Here is a 24,240-nt window from a genome sequence, read left to right as displayed (position 1 = left end):
AATTTTAGATGAACTAAAGATGATATATCCATGACATGTAAAGAAAAGGTCTGGACTTGGGCATTTACACTTGTCCTTTGAGGACAGTGTTTTAGAGGCTTCCACCTGCACTTGCCCTTAACTGTTGAGGCCATGACATCTGTAGGAGACAATCTTAAACTTAGTACGTGGATGGGTTCACAGAAGAGACAGCTGTTTTTCATGCCTTTGTGTTTTTTGAAATCTGATATATAGGATATTATTTTTGTTTTATATTACCTTGTATTTGAAAATCATTTGGACATAAGATCAGAAGACTAATGTTTTCCTGCTTAACTAAGACGTCAATGTTTGGTCTGTATTGTGTTCCTAGAATCCTAGGTAATGGGGTTTTTTTTTGTTTGTTTGTTTGTTTGTTTGTTTTGAGTTGGAGTCTCACTCTGTTACCCAGACTGGAGTGCAGTGACCGTTCCCGGCCACCGCAGCCTTGACCTGCTGGGCTCCGGCGGTCCTTCTGCCTCAGACTTCCGAGTAGCCACAATTGCAGGCATGCGCAACCACGCCTAGCTGATTTTTTGATTTATTGTAGAGATGAGGTCTTGCTGCCCAGGCGGGTCTCGAACCCGCGGGCTCAGGCAATCCACTCACCTCAGCCTCCCAAAGGCGCGGGATTACAGGCCGAGCCACTGAGCCCGGCGGTAATGGGGTTTTCATAAAGGTGAGGCACTGAGTAGGGCTTTCAGGACAGGGGGTATGAGGGCAGGCAGCAGGAGAGGGCAGGGAAAACGAAGCAAGAAGATGGTTCCTCCTGGAGACCAGCTGCATTCTGGACCATGGTGGGTGCTCAGCCACACAGACTGTCCCCAGAGTCTGTCCTCCCTGAAACAACTGGCCTATTGGAACCCTGTGCCAGTCAGCCTTTGCTGCTGGCTGCCTGCCGGGAGCACATAGCAGTGACCTCCTGGTAGAGCAGCTCCAGCTTTGGGAGTCATAGCTCCCAACACCTCCAGCAACTGGGGAATGGGTACCCTGGCCCAACGAAAGGAGCTTGGGCAGGGCACTGACAGCATCCTTTAGGTTCCTGCCAGTACACAGAGCTATAAGATCACTTACTCAGCCTTCTCTGCCTTGGTTGCTTTGAAGTTCTAAGATCCATATTTAGTTGCTTTAGCATGCTTAGCCAGGATTATTTAATCATATTTTTTTTGTCTTAGTTTTCTTTAAAACTTTGTCTTTCACCTTTATCAGTGAAGTTATTTTTGCTTATCCTATCCACAACTTTTTTGTGTGTTACCTCAAATTTCTTCCGAAAACGGGCCAATTCAAAATAAAAACAAATATAAACCAAAAGCCAGTTTTATAATTAGAGAAGTACCAGAGCCATCCTCCTTAAGAATCAGAAAATAAATGTTGAATAGACAAGAGTGTTTACTAATACAATTCTAATTTAATGCTAGTGTGCTGTCATCACTGCTCAAGAATAAAATAAGCAATAAGTATTATACATCTAAGGAAGGAAGAAACAAAATTTCATTTGTACAGCTGGTACTTTTATATATGTATAAAATGCAATGAAGTGAACACAGAAGTTACTTGAAGATAAGATAATAATGCAACAGTGTTCTGCAAAATTATAGGCTGTGCTGTAAAATCTGAAATGTCAATAAAGTTAGCCTATGCTGAAGGTGTATAGCCAATAATGTCGTGATGAAAGTGAGAGCATAAGAAACCAGAGTCCATTTCCAAAGCTGCACCTACTTCTGTCTCCCTCTGCCAGGCCTGCTCCTTCCCACGTGTTCATATGCTGACTAATGACAGTTTCATTGGTCCAGGACATCCAGGCCTAAACCTGGATCATCTAAGCAGACCCCCCAACAGCTTTCCCCTCACAGTAGTCAACAGTCACCAACTTCTACATCACCCACACTTTTCCCAATGCATCCCAATCTTACACTCAATTCTTCTGACTTAAGACCTTACCATTTTTGCCAGAATTATTAGATGAATTCTTTAGTCATAGATGTATATGTGAGTATAGATACACACACACACCGTAAGTAAAAATAAGCACGATATTCTTTGTGTGTGTTTTGATTATTTGATTCTTTTGGTTTTTGTTTTGTAACTTTGTAATCAAAGAAAAATGAATACTTCAGTATATTCAATAAAGGAGACCAGGGTTTCTCAACCTTGGAACTGTTGACATTTGGGGCCAGATGATATTTTGTTGCTGGACTCTGTGATGTGCATTTTTAAGATATTTAACAGCATCCCTGGCTTCTTCCCACTAGATTCCAGTAGCACTACCTCAGTTTTGACAACCAAAAAATATCTATAGGCATTGCCACACATCCCCTGCAGGCTGAACTCACTCCACTGAAAGTCATTGGATTAGACTAAAAACTCTTGGGTAGCACTCATTGCATGTTTTCTATGCCCTGACTGCTTTGTGTGTATCATCTCACTTAATTCTCACAACTTTTGAATAGCTGCCATGTTTGTCCCATTTTCACATACAGAAACTCAGACTTTAATTAAGTATGTGTACTGTGTGACCATGCTCCAGGACAGGACTGGCACCCTGCTGGCTTGACTCCAGAGCCTGATTCCCTTAGGTGAATCCATCTCCTCACTTACTAGCTGTGTGACTTTGAACAAGTTGGGGAACTTACTAACTTCTCTTGTGCCTCAATTTCCTGTAAGCTTCTGAGACTAGTGCCCGCCTGGTAGAGTTGCTAGATTTCAGCCAGTCAATGTATGGAGAGGATTTAGACCAGGACAGGCATGTGGTAGTAAGGACTTCTATGGCATGTCACTGAGCATACAGAGGTAAAAGAGCTGCCTGTCCCAGTCTAGCTAGAGATGCAGTCCTATTGAACTCATAATTTGTTTAAATGAAGCATTTTTTGAAAGCAAGAGTTGCTGGCCCCAATCTTCTCTGAGTCAGGATCGAGTTTGCAGAAATGTCGTGTGATCCTTGAAAGGTGAGTGGGAACATGGGCCGCAGGGAGGTGAGACTGGGAGGATGACAGGTGGAGGAATGAATATGGCGGGGGTGAATCTGAGAGGGGTGGGGAGACTCCACACTGCTGTGTACAGCATCATTGCCGTCTCCGGGCTGCACAGAATGGGCCGTTGTGTCATATGAAATGGCAGCTTTTCTGAGAGCCTGAAGCATTCCTGTGTCTATTTAGGAAGAAAATGTTTCAGAGCTAAATAAAAATTATTTTTTGATGTATACTGAATGATACAGCAAATTTACAGTGAACTTTAGTGTAGGACTATAGGCTACATAGACTGAATACAAACCCGGTCATGTTAAGCAACGTGAAAGAACCATAGATGTGTCAAAGCAGTCCTGTCACATGTATTAAGTTTTAAAACAAAGCTTATTAGAGAAAGAAGACAGAAAAGAAAAGGAGACATGCCAGGGCTGGCATGGGTGAAATAAATCACCAGTATTATTTTTAATATTTTGACCACTTAAAAGGAATATAGTTTAAACAGTCCTTTAACCTTCTGTGAAATGATTTCCTTCCTAATTCTCATATAGAATAGTATCTTTTCATTTTATCTATTTCACTAATAGCAAATGACATTGTTATGGAAGAGAGTGATGCTCTTAGCAAGTAAAATAGGTATGAAATATTGTAGTCTCAACTTCCATGTGCACAAATGAAAATTACTCACATAAAAGATATACTTCCAGTGTTACTCATGTACAAAGAAACTTTTTCCCCCTTTACCCCATTGTATTATGGACAGTGATTAAGCTTAAATTAACAAATAAATTGTTAGAAACAACAGTGTGCAATGTTTCCTTTGCACCTATAGAAAATCCAATTTTTATTTTCTTTTTAAAATATTTGAATTACATATCATAATTTAACTTATATTTTAAAATATACAACTATCTTTGTACTTTAAAAGTATTTTCACATTCATTAGCTAATTGAAGCAGCTAATGTTCAAGAGAACATTTTTGGTGACTTGAATCAAATTTGAGGGAAAAAATGATAGCTTAAAAGTAGCTTTTATCATCCAAATACTAATAAATGAGAGATTAGATGGGGTAGGAGTAAATCTAAATTGTTCTAGGATGAGAGACCTTAATCTGGAGAATCTTCCTGTTAGAGCAGAAGAGGAGAGTTCATGTACATTTTTAAAAAAACTTTTATTTTTATCACTTGTATTTAATGTTTGTCCTAGAGACTTTAGTTTGTATTTGATTTGGTTTTCTTTTGCTGTAGTAGCATTTACCAATTTATTTTATTTTGTTCTGCCAAGTCTTAGTTTGCATATAATACTTTCAGCTGTTGCAAATGTATGTAGGTAGCTTTCTAAAATGAAAAAAGGGACAGCCAGTCGCAGTAGATAGGGACCAGGGATGGATAGTTTTGGCCACATCTGAATGGAGTGCCCAGCTCTTCTCTTAGACACTGTGACTCTAACATAGAAGCATGCTCCTCAAGTGTTGCCAACTGCGCAGCAGAAGTGGGTTGTCTTCCTGGTTAACACTAAGGCCAGGTACTCTCTATACTTGTCAGTTTCGTTCTTTTATGAAATTCAGTTTGGAAGATTTATCAACAAGTTGTCTTTAAAAGGAGAAAAGCTGTTAATTAATTGCTTTATAATCAAAACCTCTTTCGATTATAAACCTTTAGATAAACATGAAAACAATAAAAAATAAATCTTAAGTCAGTTATAATTGTATATGATAATTTTGTTGCCATTTAAAACTACCTCATAGTTTTAAAAGTATTTTATACTCTACTTTCTTTGTGGCGAAAGTTAAGCATAATTCTGATTTTTTTAAATGTAAAATAAAGCCCCACTTGGCACCCAAAAGTTTCATCCATGTACCTCTCACAGTTATTTACACATAGTCCTTCAGGTTGTGTGCTGAATTGTTCTCTAGCTGTGTGGTGGAGAGAGGCTGTTGCCTAGGCAGGTAGAGCCAAGCTTCTGTATTCTTCTTTATACAGGAAGTACAGAAAATTATGCCCGAGATGAACAGCAGCAGTGCCGAAATAAATCCAATGTAGACAGCTCCTCCAGGTTCGTGTTTGTTGCTTTTTGGAACTGTCAGATCCAGAAAGTTTGCTATGATCTCCTTTGTGTACCACACCGTCGGAATTAAGCTAGAGATTCCTGCAGACATGAAACAGACTCCTCCAGCAAAGGAAGCATGGCTCTTGGTCTCTCTGTCCCCCCCTAAGCGAGTGCATTTCATTCCTACTGTGGAGGTACAGATCCCCAAAGCAGACAGAACACATGCCAGGACCATGGTGGCCCTCGCAGCCTGCACGTGGACAGGGAGGGCCAGAATGGAGTGCTTCAGGGCGCAGCTGAACATACCAGTGCTGTACCACGTGCAGTCCATCCAGAGCCCGTGCAGCTGCACGATGGCTGTGAGGATGCTGGAGCCCTCATCCACATTCACCTTCCAGTTGGGCAGCAGAGTGGCCATGAGCACCCCAGAGACCCCAGATAAGGCCAGGATGAAAGCAAGGAGCTGGAGACCCGCTGAGGCCATGATGTCCTGTTAACTCTGTCCTCCTAGGAAATCCTGATGCTTAATTTTGATGGCTCTCAGTCACGCTTGCAGCTATTTCTATGCAGCAGAGAACTAAATAGCAAAGGCTAGGGAAAGAATTGAGAGAAAGAATGAGTAAACAAAAGGCTTCCCTTTGAAGTGGGAGGCAAGGGCACATCTGAGTACCCTCTCCCCGTCAGCGGATGAGGATACTACAGGCCAGAAGGAGAAATGCCCCACCAGTCTTTGAAGATGGACATTCTCCTGAGTGATTGTGCAGGGGTAGTGTTGGCACAGGGCATAAAGAAAGTGGCTATCCATTGTGTTATTTTTAAAACTCAGAAGGGGCTGGATGTGGTGGCTCACACGTATAATCCCAGCACTGTGGGAGACCAAGGCTTAAAGATTATTAGAGTTTAGGTGTTTCAGACCAGCCTGGGCAACAAAAAGACTTCTCTCATTTCTCCAAAAATGTATGAGATTAACTGGGTATAGTTCCAGCTACTTGGGAGGCTGAGGCAAGAGGATTCCTTGAGCCCAAAAAGTCATGGCTGCAGTTAAGCCATGATCTCACCACTACACTCCAGCTAGGGTAACAGAGTGAGACCTTATCTCAAAAAAGAAAACTCAAAAGATGCTGAAATGGTAAAGTGGTCATGTACCTTGTTAAGAGATTAGACATTTCAAATTCCAGCTGTAGGATCTGATAAAGAATCTCAATAGCATTATAAGCTTTAAAAAATGATTTTATTTTTGATGAAAATACCAAATAGGTAATAAGGAAGAAAATAGTTTAGACCCATCTTTTAAAAATGGTTTATAAATATGTATTAGAAAAGCTTTAAGTATTGATGTGGCTTTAACAAATTGTTTCTACATGCCCACCAGATGCCAGTCACATGATCCAGGTAAATCGATTAAGTAGGAAGGAAAGTGGTAGGAAGAAGACAGAGTCACTGGTGTGATTATTCCTAATTTCTAGTCAACATCTACTTGCAAGATCTTTACCAAACTTAGCACTTGTTTTACTGGAGGTACCTGGTACTCAAAACTGGAACAATTAAGCCACTGTCTTTTGCATTTGAGAATATGAGATCCTTTATAGTTGAGGCTGGAACCATTCCCTGACCCAAACAAAGCTGCCTACTGCAAAACCAGCAATTCTGAGTCATTCAGAAGTAGTGACAGTACATCTCAAAATTATATACCAGAAATAGCAACTACATTATTGGTTGTATGTGAAAGGATACCCAAAATAATTTATCTCTTTATTTAATTTTTTTTAAGAGGCAGGAAACAATTGAATCTACTTTGCCTTGGTTGTGTTTTAAGAGACAAAAAGGCCTCCGATCCCATCGTCCTATTCTGTTCCACCATCTATTCCACCTGGCAGCACATACTGCCTTCATTGAGGAAAATATTTGATTTCTGCAGTACTGGCTTTCTTTTACGAATCAGTTTTGAATGCTATATTAGAGGCTCTATCGTGATTCATACTTTCTTCACAAAAGGCAGTATGGGCTCTTGAATCCAAAACACCTAGGTCAGTTCTTGGCTTTATTCTTCTCTGTGCCTCAGTATCCTCTTCTGGAAAATGGGAAGGTTTGGAGTACCTATATCATAGGGTTAAATAAGCTGATATATTTTAAGGGCTTACAACAATGTATGCCCAACAGAAATACTCAATAACTTATAATTGACATCATTAGTAGTATTTTTATTTATATTACTTGACAGTTGATGTTTAAAATTATTTGGATTTATTTTTCTCCTTTTCTCCCTTAGGCTGATTTTTTTTTTTTTAAATAGAATCTTAGAACAGAAAGAAACCTAAGATCCAATCTTGAACACCATTCTTTGCTCAGAGTAGGACATTCGGAAATCACCTGGTGCCACAGTCTCCAACAGCTGACCTGCAGCACCCAGATTTTTCTCAACTCCTACCTCCCTTCACCCTGCACCTTCTTCCCCCTTTACCACAGCACTTCCTGCTGTAATTCTCCCCCTGTGCATTTCTCATGGGAATCGGGAAAAGGCTAAATCTGGAGGCAAAAGGCTCCATTAACTATCTATACTCACTCCCTCTTCCACCAGGAAAAAAAGAACTCCATAAGGTGCTAATAGGGCAAGTGACTCAGCTTCAGAGGACTCACCAAGAGGGTTGATGTCTGACTTTGGTTAAATATTTGAAGTAATACTAATCCATGCCTATGTTAAAAGTCCAAACTTTCCGTAGTTATAAATGTTGATTCTCTAAGTTGTTAGATCCTAGACTATCTGGATTGCGTTGTTCTATTTTTGTTCATAATTTTAAAATGTAAATCCTACAGTTTTAGAAGAGGATTTCCCTAGGATTTTAAGTTTTGGGATTTGCCTGCTATTATACAGTTCACTTCTTTTCTGTCTGAGACCAAAATAGAACAAAAGTTAAAGTTGCTAGAAAAAAAATCAAGCTCATGTTTACGGTTTTATAATAGCTGTTTTCAAGTTTGGGTTTTAGCATTTCACACTCCTGCCAGCTTACTAAATTACTGCCTTCCCGGACCATTTTCAGCTTCAGGATTCTTTAAGAGTGAAATTACTATTAACATTTTCTAAGAGCATCTGCTTGCTTTCTCTCTGTCTCTTTTTACTGTGACTGAATAACCTTTATATGTTGATTAATCTAAGCTCAGCTTACCAATTATACCCCTTTTCTTCCCATTAAACACATTTTATAGCTTTCACTGTAATTCAGACCTGCAGACAGTTTGTTCATCATAATTAACAAGTACTGGCAGCGATAAATTACAGACAACCAGAATCAGTGTAAACAATATGACATTGCATTTAGTTTAGCATAGTGCTAGCTTCCTATTGAATATTGGTCTTCAAATGTTTTCTTTTGTATAGAGAACTTGTGTAGAAAGAATTTGTTCTTCAAAATGAAGGTCACTATTCTGTTCCTTTTATTCAAACATACTGGCATTTTAGCTATAGTACTTTGAGATGTTTTTTCCCCTCTCCAGCCACAAGCATAACGCAGTTAATGGCCTGTTCTCTCAAGTTTCTATCTCAGAGAATAAAGGCATGCTTTGTTTCAGTGACTGTGGTGGTGGTAAAGAAATACCATAGGAGCAACCCCTTCAGGTCCCCTCCTACTATGGGAGCTTTTCTGTCCTCTCAATAAATCCTGCTTTCTCAAAAAAAAAAGAAAAGAAAGAAAGAAATACTGTGAAAGCAAGTCAAAGCAGAGGGGCCACATATAAGAACTTAGTTCTAGTCTTGCAGCTCCAGGACACTGCACACAGAGCAGAGCCTCCGTGTTCAGCTCATGAGCTGTTTGCCACAGAAAGTCTCTAATAGTGTTCATTGAAACATAAAGTCAACTTTCCAGACAAGACTTATTTATGTCAAAGATAATATTTAAAAACAGATTTACAACTTATAATTCAAACTGAATAGAAGATCTGAACTGAGGGAGGTCTCTAAGCATCACAGACGCTTCTCGTTTCCGTACCTGTGCCGGCAGCCTCCCTGCCTTGATTCCCTCTGTCAGCTGTCTTCACTCGAGCCTCAAGCAGGTACATTGAAGAAGAAACGTGTGCAAGAGGTTCGTTTCAGAGATTCTGAATGTTTTTATAAAGCTCCAGCAAGTTACTTGAAAATAGCAAAGGGCAACATAGAAATCAGAGAGGTAAAAACTGCTGATGGTGCTGGAAGATAAATACCAGGTTCTCCATCTCATTTTTTGAAATGTGGGAGAAATAAGAAAGGAGAGGCGGGGAAGGGAGGGAGTTGTTGTTACAACAGGATTTGTTGAAACCTGAAAGCAAGAAATGCTTTTGTGTCACTGTGTACAGAAGAGGAATTATTTGGGTGCTCACAAAAAGGCTTTCTTTTCTTTTAATATTATGTTTTACTCACATAGATGTAATGTACTTTTGCATTTTTTATCTCAATTGAAAGATATAATTTATGCTGTGTCCTCAGTTAAGTTAAAGAACATGATCTGAAATATTTTTAACTAGTTTGTGCTCTGCAAATGGTAGTCAAGACTGCCTTTTTTCTGCTGCTTGTTGACTTGTCTGAAACCAGGATTCACAAATTGTGAACTTTCAAAATAATCATTCAGAAGAAAGTTTTTGTTTTCTTTAAATAAATTTTTAATAAAAGAAAGAAAATCCCAGCAATTTTTGACTAGACTCAGTAAACCTGAAATTGTTATTTTTCGTTTATGGTGCCCTGAATTTTCTTCTGTTATTCCCTCTACTATAAAATAAAGACTTCAGAAAATGTCGTGAAAAAATTACACCAAGGTGATGTGAATGAGATACATCAGATAAAACCATGATCCAGTGTTGAGGTTGTAGTGCAGGAGTAATAGTACAGGCATATTTTCTGCCATCCTTTTGGTTCTCATTTTTTTTCTTCCTCAATTTAATTTTATAAGCTATAAATTCATAGCCATTTTACATCAAGAAATAATTAGATGAATTAATTTTAATTAATAATCAAGGTTAGACATTAGTCATTTCTTTTAAAGTAGCGAATAATAAAACACGTTTCAGTTATCTGGAATTTTCTGGACTTCTTTGGTTTTGTCTGGAGTTTTCTAAGTTTGGCATTTGGCAAGATACGCTTTTAGAAATCTAGCAATTATGGAATTGCTTTTTAGCCACAGTGTTGTAATTCTGATATATATGAAAGTTGCTGGAATTTTTCTTGCTTCTTTTATGTTACTTCATGGAAATATATAAACAAGTCTATGTATAAACACTGGCTGAAGTAGAGTTGAGTTGCAGGCACTGGCACCACTGCTGTATCAGAAGAAACCCCGCAGGTCCCATCAGCACCCCAGCTTGTTCTGTTGTGGTCAGGAAAGACACACCCCTGTAAGGCTGCCTGATGGCAGATGGTGGGACCTAGTTGGCCCCCTCTCTACCCTCCAGACTAAGGAAGCTCATGAAAGTATAGATGCATTAAGCATCCTTTAACAGGCATTTCTGTTTTCAAAACATTTTTAAAAAATTCTTCAACCTTTAAAATATTAGTTTCCTGCTTCGGAAGGAAAAACTTCTTAACTGTAGACCTTGAATCATGGCAAAATTTCGTATGTAGAAAAGGAGCTGGAAAAGTAGAGGTGGAAACAGAAATGACCTCTGTTAGAAATATTAGGACTGCTTCTGATGTGGACGTTAGCCCAGAGACCTTCCTAGATAAATCTTCTAGCCCAGTGCTTAGATCTCTGACCTGGTCCTCTCCCCTGTGCTCCCATGTGTTTCCATCTGCCCACTTAATGTCACTGATGGACAGCTCAGACCTTTTATAGCACAAAACTAAATGCCTGACCCTCTCCAGTCCATTCTCCCTGGTTCTTCGTGTCCCTTGATGGCAAACTCCTCCCCCATTTGGCCAGCCTCAGATCCCAGTCATCCTTGGTTCCATACCTGGGATCCTTTCAGTCAGCAAGTTGATTTGTTTCTAACTTCAAAACAGATCAAGGCCCTTCCCCGCAGTGCCCCCAGCTTCTCCCACTGCAGCTCATGCCTTCTGAGGTCGAGTGGGAGCCTCCAGGCAGGGCCTCCATCTGTTGTGCTCATCACTGATCTGCTGTGCTGGGAGAAGTGTCTCTCATGTAGCAGGGGTTCAGAAAATAGTTGCTGAATGAATAAATGCACAAACTGATTTTGATATATAAAGTAATGTGAATTGAACTGTAATTACACCTGAAAGATTAAAAATAAGTCTTTTCTAGACAGGAGTCGAATTTTACATAATTTCTCAACTCTAGTTTTATCCTCTTGGTTGATAATATGAACTGGTTCCCATGTGCTAGATAGGCACTGCTAGTTCTCAGGACACACCTGCGAGATAAGAGGAGTCTTCACACTTAAGAAAAGTAGGCTATAGGGAAGTAATTTTTGACAAATGTCATAAAATGAGTCAATTGCAGGAATAGGACAAGGTCCCAAACATGGTAGTTTTTGAAGTCTTTCTACACTGCATAGCACTGCTCCTTTCCCCCAACCACTCAGAAAATAGAGTGTTGAGGTGTCTCTTTCTGAGGCAGTCTTTATAAATTGTGGAAGCAAATTAACCCTGAAATCTCTGACTTTACACATAAATGTTGACTTCCCACTCATGCAAAGTCTATTTTGAGTCAAAGGAGTCTGCAGAGCTCAATGACTCACGGTCCATGTAGTTTCTTCTGTAGAAGGTTTTGTTTATCTTTAGGAAAAAATGACATGTGATTCCCTTCTTGTGTTGTTTAGTGATGCTAATCTGGACATTCATACATTCTGTTCTCTATTTTTTAACAGAATATTTTGGAAGTAATGACATTGCATGTTTGTATAGATTGTAATGCTTGAGAAAGCATTTCCCTGCATTTTCTCGTCACCGGACCCCAGTGACAGGCTTGTGTGAGAGATGCCATTACCTCTACCTAATAGAGGAAGCACTTGGTGGCTGACATTTCCTAAGGGAAATTTCCTAAAGTAAGGACTTTGAAAGCTACCACTGGAGGCAATGTATGATATTGGAGAGTTTGCTCGTGTTGGTTTGTGGTTTACTGGGTACTTCTGGTGGGTGGTGTAGAGGATTTAAAGAGATCAAAACTGGAGACACAGAGACTCCTTGGGAGGCTGCTGCGATGGGAGAAAAGAAATAGAACTAAGAGGGTGTGGCTGAACCTTTCATCAAGAAGCAAAGTACTTTTCTAGAAATCTCTTTCTCCCCCCACCCCAGACTTTGTTTTGATATGTTTTCCAGAACTGGCTCCTCTGGCCATTCTTAGCTATATGTGGGGCAGGGGAAGTTTGTGTCTGGTGTCACATGACTCTGGCAGTACTTAGTGAGTTTAATCAGGATGGTGTGAGTTGACTCTGGGTGTGACACTTTTACAGGTAACAATACCGATTAAATAAGGGAGGCTACTGAGGTTGTTCCCTTAACCCTAATGCCCATCCTAGTTGCTTTAGAAGAGCCCCAGGGCCCATGCTCTGGCCTTTACCCGGTGGCTCTTACTGAATTGTGTGGGAATGTGTAACCCACTTAATGAATTCTGAATTTTACAAACAATTTTTTTTGTTTGCTTTTTGTTTAGCCTGGAAAATAATAATAGTTCAGAGTAAGATAAAATAGTTACTGTTCTAGTCTCACAAATCTAAAGTGATTTGACCTTATCTTAAAGTAATGTTTTTCGTCTGACTCAATCTTAGGAAATGAACAGCATCAGCTATGCGCACAATCAGTCCATTACCTCCCTCTATCTTTCTGGTAATTTTGGTTTTAAAATATGCCTTAGACTAGCCTACAGACTTTCTTAACTTTTAAAATTGGTAGCTTGATGATTGTGGTGAGGATGCCTTTAAAAATAAAGACAAATACGGGGATGCCAAAAAAAAGTATACACATTTTAAGTGATATTATCTTTGTTTTACTTTTTTTTTATGTATTACAAGTTGAATTGAATTACGGTAGCAATGTGTATTATGATGTTCACTCAAAAGATGGTGTTAATTAAATGAATGCTAGGGTCACCATGTGACAGGCAAGACAGTCAAAGAAAATGATGGAAGCACAGTTGTAGTTCAGGGAGCGCAAGACCATTTTGAAGTGGTGTTTGAAATTCGAGAATGCTGTGAAAGTATAGCAGAGGAGGCATGAGTATGCAGCAGAACCTCCAACACACCTAACAACTGTACACATTCGTGATAAGTTTGAGATGCACGGGACTGTGTGTGATGTACACAAGGGAAGATGCGGGAGGCATCATCCAGCAACAAGTCCTGCAGTAGTTTGCCATAATCAGAAGTGTCTGGCCACTGATGGTAACCACTTTGAGCCCCTCTTTAAGTTGCAGAAGTCAGACGTGACTTGTCTTTATCTTTTGTTATCAGTATATATTGAGTATTACAATCTTAATACAGTTTTTTCCTTAAAATGTATATACTTTTTTTGGCACCTCTGTATTCCTTGGTTTATTTGTGTTTTCACATGTCTAAAGAGGTCATCCTAGTTCAGTTGACTTTTATAGCAAAGCAGGTATATGTTTTTGCCTATAGGTTTCCATTTGCTCAATTATTTGTTACCTCCTTTTTACAACATTTTATTATACCTTGTTATGTCTTTGTGGGACCATGAGAATTTTTCTTCAGTGTCTTCATCACATTATTTTAGAGTATTAAGACTGTCTTTGGGGAGGCCAAGGCAGAAGAATCACTGGAGGCCTGGAGTTTGAGACCATCCTGGGCAATGTAGCAAGACCCTGTTGCTAAAAAAATAGAAAATACTGTCTTTGGATTTTGTGATGACATCTGCAGGAGCAACGTAGCTTACTTGGTCTCATAAATAGCTTAAATGTGTCTTTGTTGTAATCTTAGCACAGAATTCCCTTGTACATTATCTGGAGCAGTGGCTGATGTGCCTCGTCCAGGCCTGGGCCTGCTGTTCCCTGCCCTCCCCCACTTTCCCTCCCTCGCCTCCCTTCCCTGTGACTCTCTCTTCTGCCCAACTGGTGTCTTGAATCTCAGCCCCAGCCCACTCTGTACTTCTTCCAGGGTGGATTCATGTGGACTTTCTGATTTTGCCAAATTAGAGAACTTGCAATTATTTTTTAATAATTTATCTTACTGATTGTTATAGCTCTAGTGACACTTAAGGAGGTCTGTGAGGCCCCTCCTCCTGACCTCCTTGAGTTAAACTAGCAAATTCAGCACGTGAAAGATGAGATCCCGTAGCCACAGAACTCACCTTTAAAAAGAGTCTTTCAGGTCACAAGCAGAAAGAACAGGACAGCATTACACATTTAAAGCAGCAGCAGCTCGGCAAGAGAAGAGCTGATCTGGGTGCTGATAGCACATGGAGCCCAGGACCCCGTCCCCATACGGATGAGCCACCGTTCCAGTCATCAGTTCTTCCTCTGATTCCACGTCACCACACAGCCTTAGTTACGGTGGAACTTTCAGGTACAGGTCGTTTTTATAGGAAAGGAATGTACTGACTAGTCCATGTGACAGTTATGGCTCGTTATGGATTAATATACGTGCATCTATGTTCATCTGCCTGTCTTTTAATAATACTGTTAATAGCAGCAGCATTTCTTGAGAGCCTTGTGAGTTTGGATTGAAACCATCTCTGAGGAACTGGCTTCACTCGGAAGGGCTGGAGTTTCTCGAGACCTGGGGCCCAGACCCTGGCAGTTGCCCGATATGCAGCCCTGGGACAGCCCCGGGCTTAACATCCACAAATTTTAGTGGGAGCACAGCCTGGGACTGTGAACACGGGTACCTGCAGATACTGCTGTTGCCAGATACCAAGGGTGTGGCTTTAGAAAGGAATTTCCCCATCATCATCTGGGAACTCCAGATTAACTATTACAGAAAATCTTCACCCAGCACTTGGTGGCGCCTGTTCCTCTTGCGCTTTCTTGAGGATGACACATCATCTCCCTGAAACTGTTTGATCTCTTGGGACCAAGATACAAGGCCTTGTCTTGTTGTTATTATTACCAGTAGGTATTGTTTACATGCATAAACCCGTACCTTTACACATGTAATTTATACATTAAAAACCCTCTCCATCTCTTTATCTCAACCCAGGTGTCTCTAAGTCCTGTTTCCTGTCGTGATCTGAGCTTCCCATCATTCTCTCGGCCTCAGCTCTTCCTACTTTGTATCAGAGTAGTCACAATGTGACTGTTTAAAAGCTGCTCACTTTTATGACTCCAAGGAGAAGGAAAGTGAAAAAACCAAAAATCTATAGGAGGAAAAACAGGCCAGGGTAGAACTTCTGCAGAAATTAACAGTTAGAAGAACACAGACTATAAACTTTAAAGATACATTGATACTGAGATACACAGATATAGTATCATCCATCATTGGTTTGAAATACCTAGAATGCTGTCAACGTTCTAAGACTTTTTTTTTTTTTTAATTAGAGTCTCACTCTGTCGCCTAGGCTGGAGTGCAGTGGCACACTCATGACCACCCCAGTGTCAACCTGCTGAGCTCGGGCGATCCTTCTGCCTTAGCCTTCCAAGTAGCTGGAACTGTAGACACGCGCTACTACGCCCGACTGACTTTTGATTTACTGTAGAGACAAGTCTCGACAAGTTGTCCAGGCTGGTCTCAAACCCGCAGTCTCAGGCAATCCACTTGCCTCGGCCTTCCAAAGTGCTGGGATTACAGGCTGAGTCACCGAACCTGGCCTAAAGTTCTAAGACTTTACAACTGAAATTCTTTCCTTAAATTAGTTTGGAACAAGGATCCCAGTCAGAAAAAAACTATTCTAGAAAATTTCATTTACGTTCACATTTGTCAGTGTACTGTTTTTCCACAAAATGCATATTTATCACAGGCATTGTTAATTTGCCACCCCAGCAGGGTTCTCCTCCCGGTGGGGGGGGGGTTGCAGCCTGAAGGCCTATGGTATTCTAAGGGGAGGGACTGTATTCGCTTGATGGAAGTGGTGAAAGTGTAAGTAGAGACTTGTGGGTGGGGAACCAAATATCCCCGGGTGCTCATCTTCCTCTCACTTCACCTGACGCAGACTTGACTCCCCCAAGTCTCTGCACTCAGTGTTTCCTCAGGTAGTGCCAACAACCTCCAAGACCAGCTGTCTGCTTCCTCTTTCCGGCACCCTTGTGTGTCGTCGGTGATAACCCCATTTGAACGGCGAACCCTTCCTACGTTGTTCATGAAGTCTTCTGGATCATTCCCCGTAGGCTTTCTCTTTTCTCAGCAGCCCTTCTGTCATCTCCCAGTTATGACTGTGTCTTGGCTGATTAGATAGTAACTTCCTCATTGTTTTTCCTCTCCACTGTCTTGCCCTTCGATGGTCTTGAACACATGGGAGTGTTGGATGAAGACCCTTTCCTAGACAATGGCCAGTTTTGTTTCTGTATCTTTTCATGTGGGTAATGATTTAGCTCTTTGGCATATTATGATCATCAGAATCGAGTCATACATTCTTCAGTGTCCATAGTATATCTTGTCGATTAGAGTTCTGAATTGGAACATCTAATATCTGAGATTTAAGATTTAATGTCTTTTTACCCTCAGTCCCCTGTGATTGCCTAGTGCTGCTCTAAGCTAATGACTAGTCACATCCTGGACACCCTAGCCTTGGAAACTAGGACATCTGCCTCAAGCCTGTCGTGGCCAAGTTGCTAACATCAAGAGACAGTTTCAGCTTCGTACAGCATGGATATATAGGGTCAGAGAGGCAAATATTTAAATTCATCTTAAATCCTTTCATTTGAAATTTTAGTAGGTCATTTGGTATACTGATAGACCGAGTATACTGATAGACCGAGTTTGGAAGGGGGCTGGCAGCATTAAACCAGAATATTTTAAGTACTTCTAATGCCTTCATACTTTTTTCTTTTGTGTAATCAAACCCGTTAATAGACTTAAAACTCAAGGAAGAAAAAATGGTTGTAATTTTAAATAAGCATTCAATTATAACTAAAAGGCATTTTTTATCCGTTACCATAGTTACCAAGCAGCTTTTCTGTGGGCTCCATCATTCAGAGTGATTCTGGAAAGTGCTTTTGGGGAAAGGGGGGAGAAGGGGTCCCCCTACCCCAGAAGCAGGAAACCTGACTGGCAGAACTTTTTTTGACACAGTTTTACAGAGTCCCCCACTAAACAGTAACTGTATTTGTGAGTGGGAGATGTTTTTTAACTCTCTTATAAAGTTAGCCAGCTTCACTGAGTATCAGAATTGTACTCAAACTTTGGGAGTCTCCTGCTACAGTTTACAGGGGGTCCTGCTATATTTGTTCAGGATTTTAAAACTATTTAAATAAAAGTAAATGTTGAGCTGGATGTCGTGGCTCATGTCTGTAATCCCAGCACTTTGGGAGGTGGAGATGAGAGGATTGCCTGAGCCTGGGCAACTTGGTAAGACCTCACCTGTACAATAAATCAAAAAATCATCCAGGTGTGGTGGCGCACGCTCCAGCTACTAGGAAGGCTGAGGCGGAAGGATCACCTGAGCCCAGCAGGTCAAGGCTGTGGTGGCCGGGAGCGGCCAGTCTGGGCAACAGAGTGAGACTCCAACTCAAAAAAAAAAAAAGTATTTGTTAGACATTTCCTGTATTTGTAAACACCAACTGTATCTCAAAAGATTGAAATCAAGCAAATAAAGATGAAGTCAAATTTTAAAATCTAAGGACTGGAAATGGCAGTTTCTGTGTTGGAAAGAGAATGTGTCTGTCTCTGTACTGGGCCTTTGGTTTTTGTATTGGACATGATGGAGAGTTTTGATACTATTTCATGGGGTTGGCCGGGCACACTGGCTCATGCCTATAATTCTAGCACTTTGGGAAGCCGAGGTGAGAGGATTGCCTGAGCGCACGGGTTTGAGACCAGCCTGGGCAACTTGGTAAGACCTCATCTCTACAGTCAGTCAAAAAATTAGCCAGGCATAGTGGTGCATGCCTGTGGTTCCAGCTACTTGGAAGACTGAGGCAGGAGGATCACTTGAGCCCCGCAGGTTGAGTCTGCGGTGGCCGGGAGTGTGCCACTGTACTCCACTTGTAGACTCGTTCTTCTTCCCTAGAATGCCCTGAGATGGAGCCATCTTCTTTTCTATCCCTACACAGCACCCCTCCCTCTTAAACCCCAAGTCCCTCTCCATGTCCCTGCCTTCTTAGTCCCTATCTTCTCTGTGACCACAACCCTCTCCACGACTGCTGGACCCGGACCCTGTTCCGTGGTGTGTTTTGGTAGGGTCTAAGGAAAGGCCTGCAGCACTTAGAGCCTGCAGGAAGTTTATTGTTACCAAACTTGAAAAAGTTGTTTAGTAACACATACAAATGCGAAAAACACGTTAAAATTCATTAAGAGCATTTAACACTGTATTTGGATAATCACTGTTCATAACTACTGTTTCACCATAGAATCTTCATAAGACAGTTTAAAGGCCGATGGACATTTTTGGTTTGGAAAGGCCTTTCTGTTGGCAGTTCTCATTCTGCAGCTTAGAACATTCTTGGCGTGTGCTAGCCCACACTGTCCCAACGATGGGAGTTTTCTCTTTCCAGTTACATCCAGTAGGCAAAGCTGTAGCTAATATGAAACCTTCAGGGACTGGCTCAGTGATTGTTCAGGGAGGAAGGGGTCAGGCCAGGTGACGCTCATGAGACATGCTGCTGGCTTCCAAGCCCGTCAGGCCCTGAGGCTGAGCACATCTTTAGTCATTCTCACTTTCTTTTCTTGTCCACAAAGTCTCATGTCATCATAGGCAATTGTTTTTCCTCTACAGTAAAAACAAAAACTCTTTCCCATCCTTATATGGCACAAGCCATTTTTAAGGCGGTATACAGCCACAAGCATTTAGAAGTTAAGTTCTCCTAAGAGAAAACGATAACCTTGATGGGTTTTAAAAAGCAGGGTTCCTTTTGAAAAGCAGTGGTATAGCCCACACTCCCTAAACTGCTGTAGAGTCTATGATGTCCTGAGTAGAAATCCGTACGATTTCTGGTCAGTCAGGAAGAGATCTTGCATTTCCTAGACCATGGTCTTGGTCAGCATTTCTGTGTGTGCGTTTACTGTTTTGACCCCATTTCTCCCTTTGTCTTTACTTTCAGCATTTTTCCTTGGTTATTTAAATGTGTCCTTGTGAGTAGCCATGAGTCCATTTTGGTGATAAGGCTGGGTATAGTCTCTTATCTGATATGCCTGGAAAGTTTTATCTTCTGACAATTAAAGACTCTCCACAGCTGGTAGCAGCTTAAACACTCTGAGACAGTAACATTTTTTGGTGGTTCTCATTTTCAGTTTCAGTCCTGCCTGTGCTTTCTGGGGCATTTAAAGTTGTTACCAGAAAGTTATGTGGCTATGCAAACTACACTCATGAATTCAGTCCAGCTGATTAATCAGTGTCTACCAAAGTAAGCAGTGTCCTAATTGATTCCCTTTCTGGGTTTGGCACTAAATGGTCCCTGGGGGCCCGTCTGCCATCTTGCTGTGTTTTGAAGCTGCTGCTGCAGCTTATTTTTTTACTCATTCAGAAGCTAACGAAAAGATTCTAATCTGCCTATTGACTTTAATGATTATTTGGATTGATTTTAAAAGGTTGTTGTAAAACTGCATTTTAAAATTAAGTGATTATCAAGTACAGGTCTGGTGGATAGCATTGTAGAACAGATGCAGCCACTGTGATTTCTCTGAGTCATCTCAAACCCAAAATATAGCATCTTACACCGCTGGAGAAGGTGAAAGTGAAGTGGGCGGAAACGGAAGTATTTTTGAAAATGATGCTCTGGATAGCTCTTCCCACGCTCCACCCCACCCCTGATTTACAAAGTTAAACATGGTGTGCCACAGAAGGATATATGTTTGCTTGCAATGCAGGTGGATGTGGGCGTGGTGCATTTTACCCCTTTGGTCCAGCCCAAGATAGAGCAGCCCTTCAAGCTGGTAGAGAAAGTCGTTCAGAATGTGTTTCAGTTCCGAAGGAAGTACTGCCATCGCGGGCTCGGGTAAGAATGCCTTCTCTTCCTTTCAGCAGGAGTCCTCCCCAAGCCCTCGGTCACTTTAAAGATTAAGACTTTGCACGATTCTTCAAGCTTTCTGTGAACATTACACTCGTTTAAGTCTTCTAATGAACAAAGCCTGATGCCACTGAGGAAAAGCAAAGCCTCAGGTGACACTTGCAGGTTGGTTTTATCATAAGCATTATCCAAAACTGGCACTTGCCTGGGAGGTCAAGGTCATCATTAACTTGTACCCAGGTAATAGTGGGGTTTTTTTAATGCTCTCTTTCTACTGAGTTGCTGGATCTCTTCTTTAAGGACACACTTGAAAACTAGGAAGCAAATGTAACTCTGAGCAGCTGAAGTTGTGTCATCTTCAAGCACGTTGTCATCTAGGGGACAGCTGCTGCTTCCAGCGGACACCCAACCACCTCAGGAAAACAAGGTGGAGCCTAGTGATCTAGAGCCTGCCTGCCTCGATGAGCCCTGAAGTGACCACAGCAATCTTTTATGTCCAGTGAGAGCAAACTGTTGGCCCAGTTGTAGTCTAAGGTGGGATGGTAGTAAAAGATTTCCATCTAACATAGCTGATGCTTAGCTGTTCAGAGGTGCTTAGCTTTATAGGCACATATTTCTCATTTTCTAAAACTTCCTTATAAAGCTTCATTTTGATTCTTTTTTCCGGTGGTGTGAAGTGTCCTTTAAAACATGCAGTTAGCCAGGCTCGGTGGCTCAGCCTGTAATCCCGCGCCTTTGGGAGGCTGAGGTGAGTGGATTGCCTGAGCCCGCAGGCTCAAGACCTGCCTGGGCAGCGAGACCTCATCTCTACAATAAATCAAAAAATCAGCCGGGCGTGGTAGCACATGCCTGTAATTCCGGCTACTCAGAAGGCTGGGGCGAGGCCGCAGTGGCCGGGAGTGGCCACTGCACTCCAATCTGGGTGACGGAGTGAGACTCCAACTCAAAAAAAAATTAAAAAAACATGCAGTGATTTCTGATCCAGCTAGGGGAAACAATTGCAGTTCACAAAACCCGCTCTTCAGGCCTTCAGATGGTTAATGGCAGATCCTCAGCCTGCCCTTCGTGAACTCTAATAAGCCAGTATAGTTCCTGCTTCTTTAGCAGAGATTTAAGGCACAGAGCTGGTGACAGGGATGCCACTAGCCATCTTGGTGCTAATTAGAACGAAGACAGCCCTCTAGCTGCTACAGCCCCAACCAGGATGCCCTGCTGGCTAGAGGAGCATGAGCAGATATCAGCTCACACAGCCCTTCCCGCAGCACATGACCCATACGACTGAAGTGGTGGAGCAGAGGAATCACAAAAAGGACGTCCTGCTTTTGGAAATCCTGGAGTTGATGTGAGCCTCAAGCTGGCCCCAATGTTTCAAGGGGAACCAACCTATCAGCTAAGCGAGGGGCCCTTCACTGCATACACACGGTCCCTCTGTACGACTGTGGGCCAAACACTGCCGTGCTCTGACCTGTTGTGTCTCTCAGTGACACATACCCCTAATCAGTCCCGGATGTTAGAAGCCATCAGCAGGCCCTCTCTGCCAAGAAACTTTACTCAAAGATCTAAGTCACCTCACTTAGAAAGTGTGGGGAACCGTTAGCCTGTAAGAAACAGGCAGCCTCCCTCAGCCATACCCCCTCCCAAGCCTCTGAGACTCAAGAGAAAAAAACATAATCCAGGAGTAACGTTGGCAGTATTTCAAGCATTTAGTTTTGCTGTTCATTTTTAAGTGATTTGGTTAGATGAAATGTATACTGTACTTCAGATCAATTTTAAAGATGCTTTAAAAATATCTTAATGAGCAGAGTAACTTTGTGTGTTCATGTCAGCTGTTTTTTAACTTCACAAAAAAAGTCACTCTTTTGGGGTGACAAGTTCCAAAGGCTGATAAATTCAAACTCTGGAGAATCAGAACTGGAGATCTGTCACAAAAGAAATAATGCAGACTACTTCCATTTCAAATGCGAGGCATGTCAAGTTTAGATTTCTATAATAAAAGTATGCATCTGAGCATATACCACTTTAAAGATACATTATTGACTTAGTTTTGGGAACTATTTAGAGCTGCCTCCATGGTGGGCATACCAGTTGCCTAGTGGTTTACAGAGGCTCCAGTGGCCTCTATTGCTCCCTTAAGGTGTCAGTGCAGGAGTCATGTCATCTTCAGTGAGGGCAGAAGGAAACATCTGATCTGCAGAATTGAAGTGCAATTTGTTTTTGTCTCTTCTCCTCAGAATGTTGTTTCCAGAAAAGCAGCGCTTGGAAAGCACTGGCAGGCTGCTACAGCAGGCCGACATAGACCCCACACTACGGCCCAGCCAGCTCTCCATCGCACACTTCCGGAGCCTCTGCGAGGTGTACAGAAGGATGTGCGACATGGACCCATGCCTCTTTGCTTATAACTTCAGAGAGGAACTCAAGCAAAGTAAAAGCAAGCATCAGGACAAAGAGGATGGCAAGGAGGATTCCGGGCTCTAGCTGCTGCCCAGGGACCAGTAGGCTCCCGGGTGCTGATCTTCCCACGTGAAGCTGCCGACATGTGCACTGTTTTGTCTTTACGGAAAGGACAAAAAAATGCCAGTGACTAGATGTGACTTACTTTCCTTTTACTGTACAACTTGGTAGAGAAAATAAATATCAAATAGGATACAGTACAAGCTTTCTTTTAATATATATACTGCATAGATATGACATGTTTTATATAAACAGCATCTATGACAACCTTACAAAATGAAATATCTGCACATTTTGTCCCTAAACCACATTAAAATAACTTAAAAATGCTTTAAATAAAGCAAAAACTAACAGTTCAAAGAAAATGCCCAGAGGATTGAATTAAAAATGAATGACCCTTTTAAAAGCTATTAATCACAAGTTCCCCAACTTTACTTTTTTTCCACATAATTTAAAATAATTAGAATGCAATTTTATTTTAAGGATTCTAAATCATTTTGATACCTGCTCAAAAGGGATACAAACTACGTAATTTACAGATTCTGACCAGCTTCATCTAATTTTCTGATCCACAATAAATTAAAATAACTTAAATCTTTACAATTATTTTGTGGGAAAACATATACTGCACAAAACCCAATAAGGAATAGTTGTTCTGCAATTTCCACTTTGCCACCAGTTTAAAAGTTAAATGAGCAATTTAACCCATGTCTGGAGTGAACTCTACTAGGACTTTCCATGGCTCTCTGTTTCGTAAAAACACTCCTCGTTGACGACAGATGTTAAACTCTGGACACTGAATTCTCGCTCTAGAACAGAATTTAGATCGATGTTGGCATTTTCAGATTGACTGTCGAGGGACTGGTGACGAATCTGTGCCTTGAGCAGAGTTCCTCGGTCCCGCTTGGTGCTGTTTGCTTTTCGTTTAATGGGGCAGAAATGGCCCCGGACCAGCTTGGGCTGCTCTCTGCCTTTCCGGCCCTCACCTGCCGCAGGGCCAGGCTGTTGCTCAGCCGGGGGCTGGACATCGGGGTCCTCGGAAATCCTCAGTCTCTGGAACTGAATTTCGATGTCTTTGGTAGGGCTGCCCCGTTTCAGAGTCTGCTGGTAGTCATCATCTTCATCGCTCAGAATGTCACTCTCTTTGATGAGACTGTCTGCAAAATCTGCCAGGCCGGAGTGTGGGTACTTCCCAGGTGGCGTGCTCTTGGAGTCCCGCCTGCTCTCAGCCATGGGGCAGCCGCTGCTCTGGGTGCCGCTGCTCAGGCTGCCCTCGTCCGAGTCCAGTGAGTTGCCCTTGCCGGGCTCACTGGTCCACTCACTGCTGGAGGAATTCTTGAGGACCTTTAAGGACCTGGATGACGCTGCAATAAGAAAAGCACATTTCTCTTAGGACTCAGAAACAGGTCACACAGTGGGTAATCTTTGCCTCATAGGTTGTAAGATTTAACATCTCAATTAAGATTTTGTTTTATGATCTGACTTCAATTACTAACTATCCTAGTTAGGCAAAAAACATAGGTACCACAATCATGAGCGTTTTTTACTTATGTTTATTTAAAGTGTAAGTTAGGAGATTCAGCATTTTTCTATTACTGGAGCTCAATTATTTAAACAGAACTGGAAACTAAGGACTAGGTGTTTTATTTTGCCAATGAGTAAATTGAAAAGTTAATTACTAATCTAGGCTCCTTTTTTCACTGAAGTACACTGTAATTTGATCATCAAAATTACACCATATTTCTCATCTTGTTTATTTCTCTGGCTTTGCAATTAAGAGTAGGAAAAT

At 41.6% G+C, this 24,240-nt stretch overlaps 3 protein-coding genes across 8 annotated transcripts in view; 1 reads left to right on the top strand and 2 right to left on the bottom strand.

Moving 5' to 3' along the window:
- Positions 1-22,651, top strand: part of TFB1M (transcription factor B1, mitochondrial) — a 51,356-nt gene extending 28,705 nt beyond the window's left edge. For 2 of the 3 annotated variants that reach the window (XM_021714582.1, XM_008062241.1), the window contains exons 6-7: positions 19,861-19,988; positions 22,232-22,651. In XM_021714582.1, the coding sequence (XP_021570257.1) occupies positions 19,861-19,988; positions 22,232-22,475 (372 nt within the window). In that variant the 3' untranslated portion in view covers positions 22,476-22,651. The remainder of the gene's footprint in view (positions 1-19,860; positions 19,989-22,231) is intronic. The other variant, XM_021714581.1, reaches the window with a different exon arrangement.
- Positions 4,688-5,626, bottom strand: CLDN20 (claudin 20). The gene has a single exon (XM_008062240.1). The coding sequence runs from the start codon at positions 5,513-5,515 to the stop codon at positions 4,856-4,858; it is 660 nt and encodes a 219-aa protein (XP_008060431.1). The 5' UTR covers positions 5,516-5,626; the 3' UTR covers positions 4,688-4,855.
- Positions 22,590-24,240, bottom strand: part of TIAM2 (T-cell lymphoma invasion and metastasis 2) — a 130,354-nt gene continuing 128,703 nt past the window's right edge. For 3 of the 4 annotated variants that reach the window (XM_021714579.1, XM_008062246.1, XM_008062247.1), the window contains one exon: positions 22,590-23,815. In XM_021714579.1, the coding sequence (XP_021570254.1) occupies positions 23,178-23,815 (638 nt within the window). In that variant the 3' untranslated portion in view covers positions 22,590-23,177. The remainder of the gene's footprint in view (positions 23,816-24,240) is intronic. The other variant, XM_008062245.2, reaches the window with a different exon arrangement.

Source organism: Carlito syrichta, unplaced genomic scaffold (genome assembly GCF_000164805.1).
Source record: "Carlito syrichta isolate Samal-C Ts95f unplaced genomic scaffold, Tarsius_syrichta-2.0.1 Scaffold305681, whole genome shotgun sequence".
NCBI lineage: Eukaryota > Metazoa > Chordata > Mammalia > Primates > Tarsiidae > Carlito > Carlito syrichta.
This window is presented reverse-complemented; position numbering and strand designations above follow the sequence as displayed.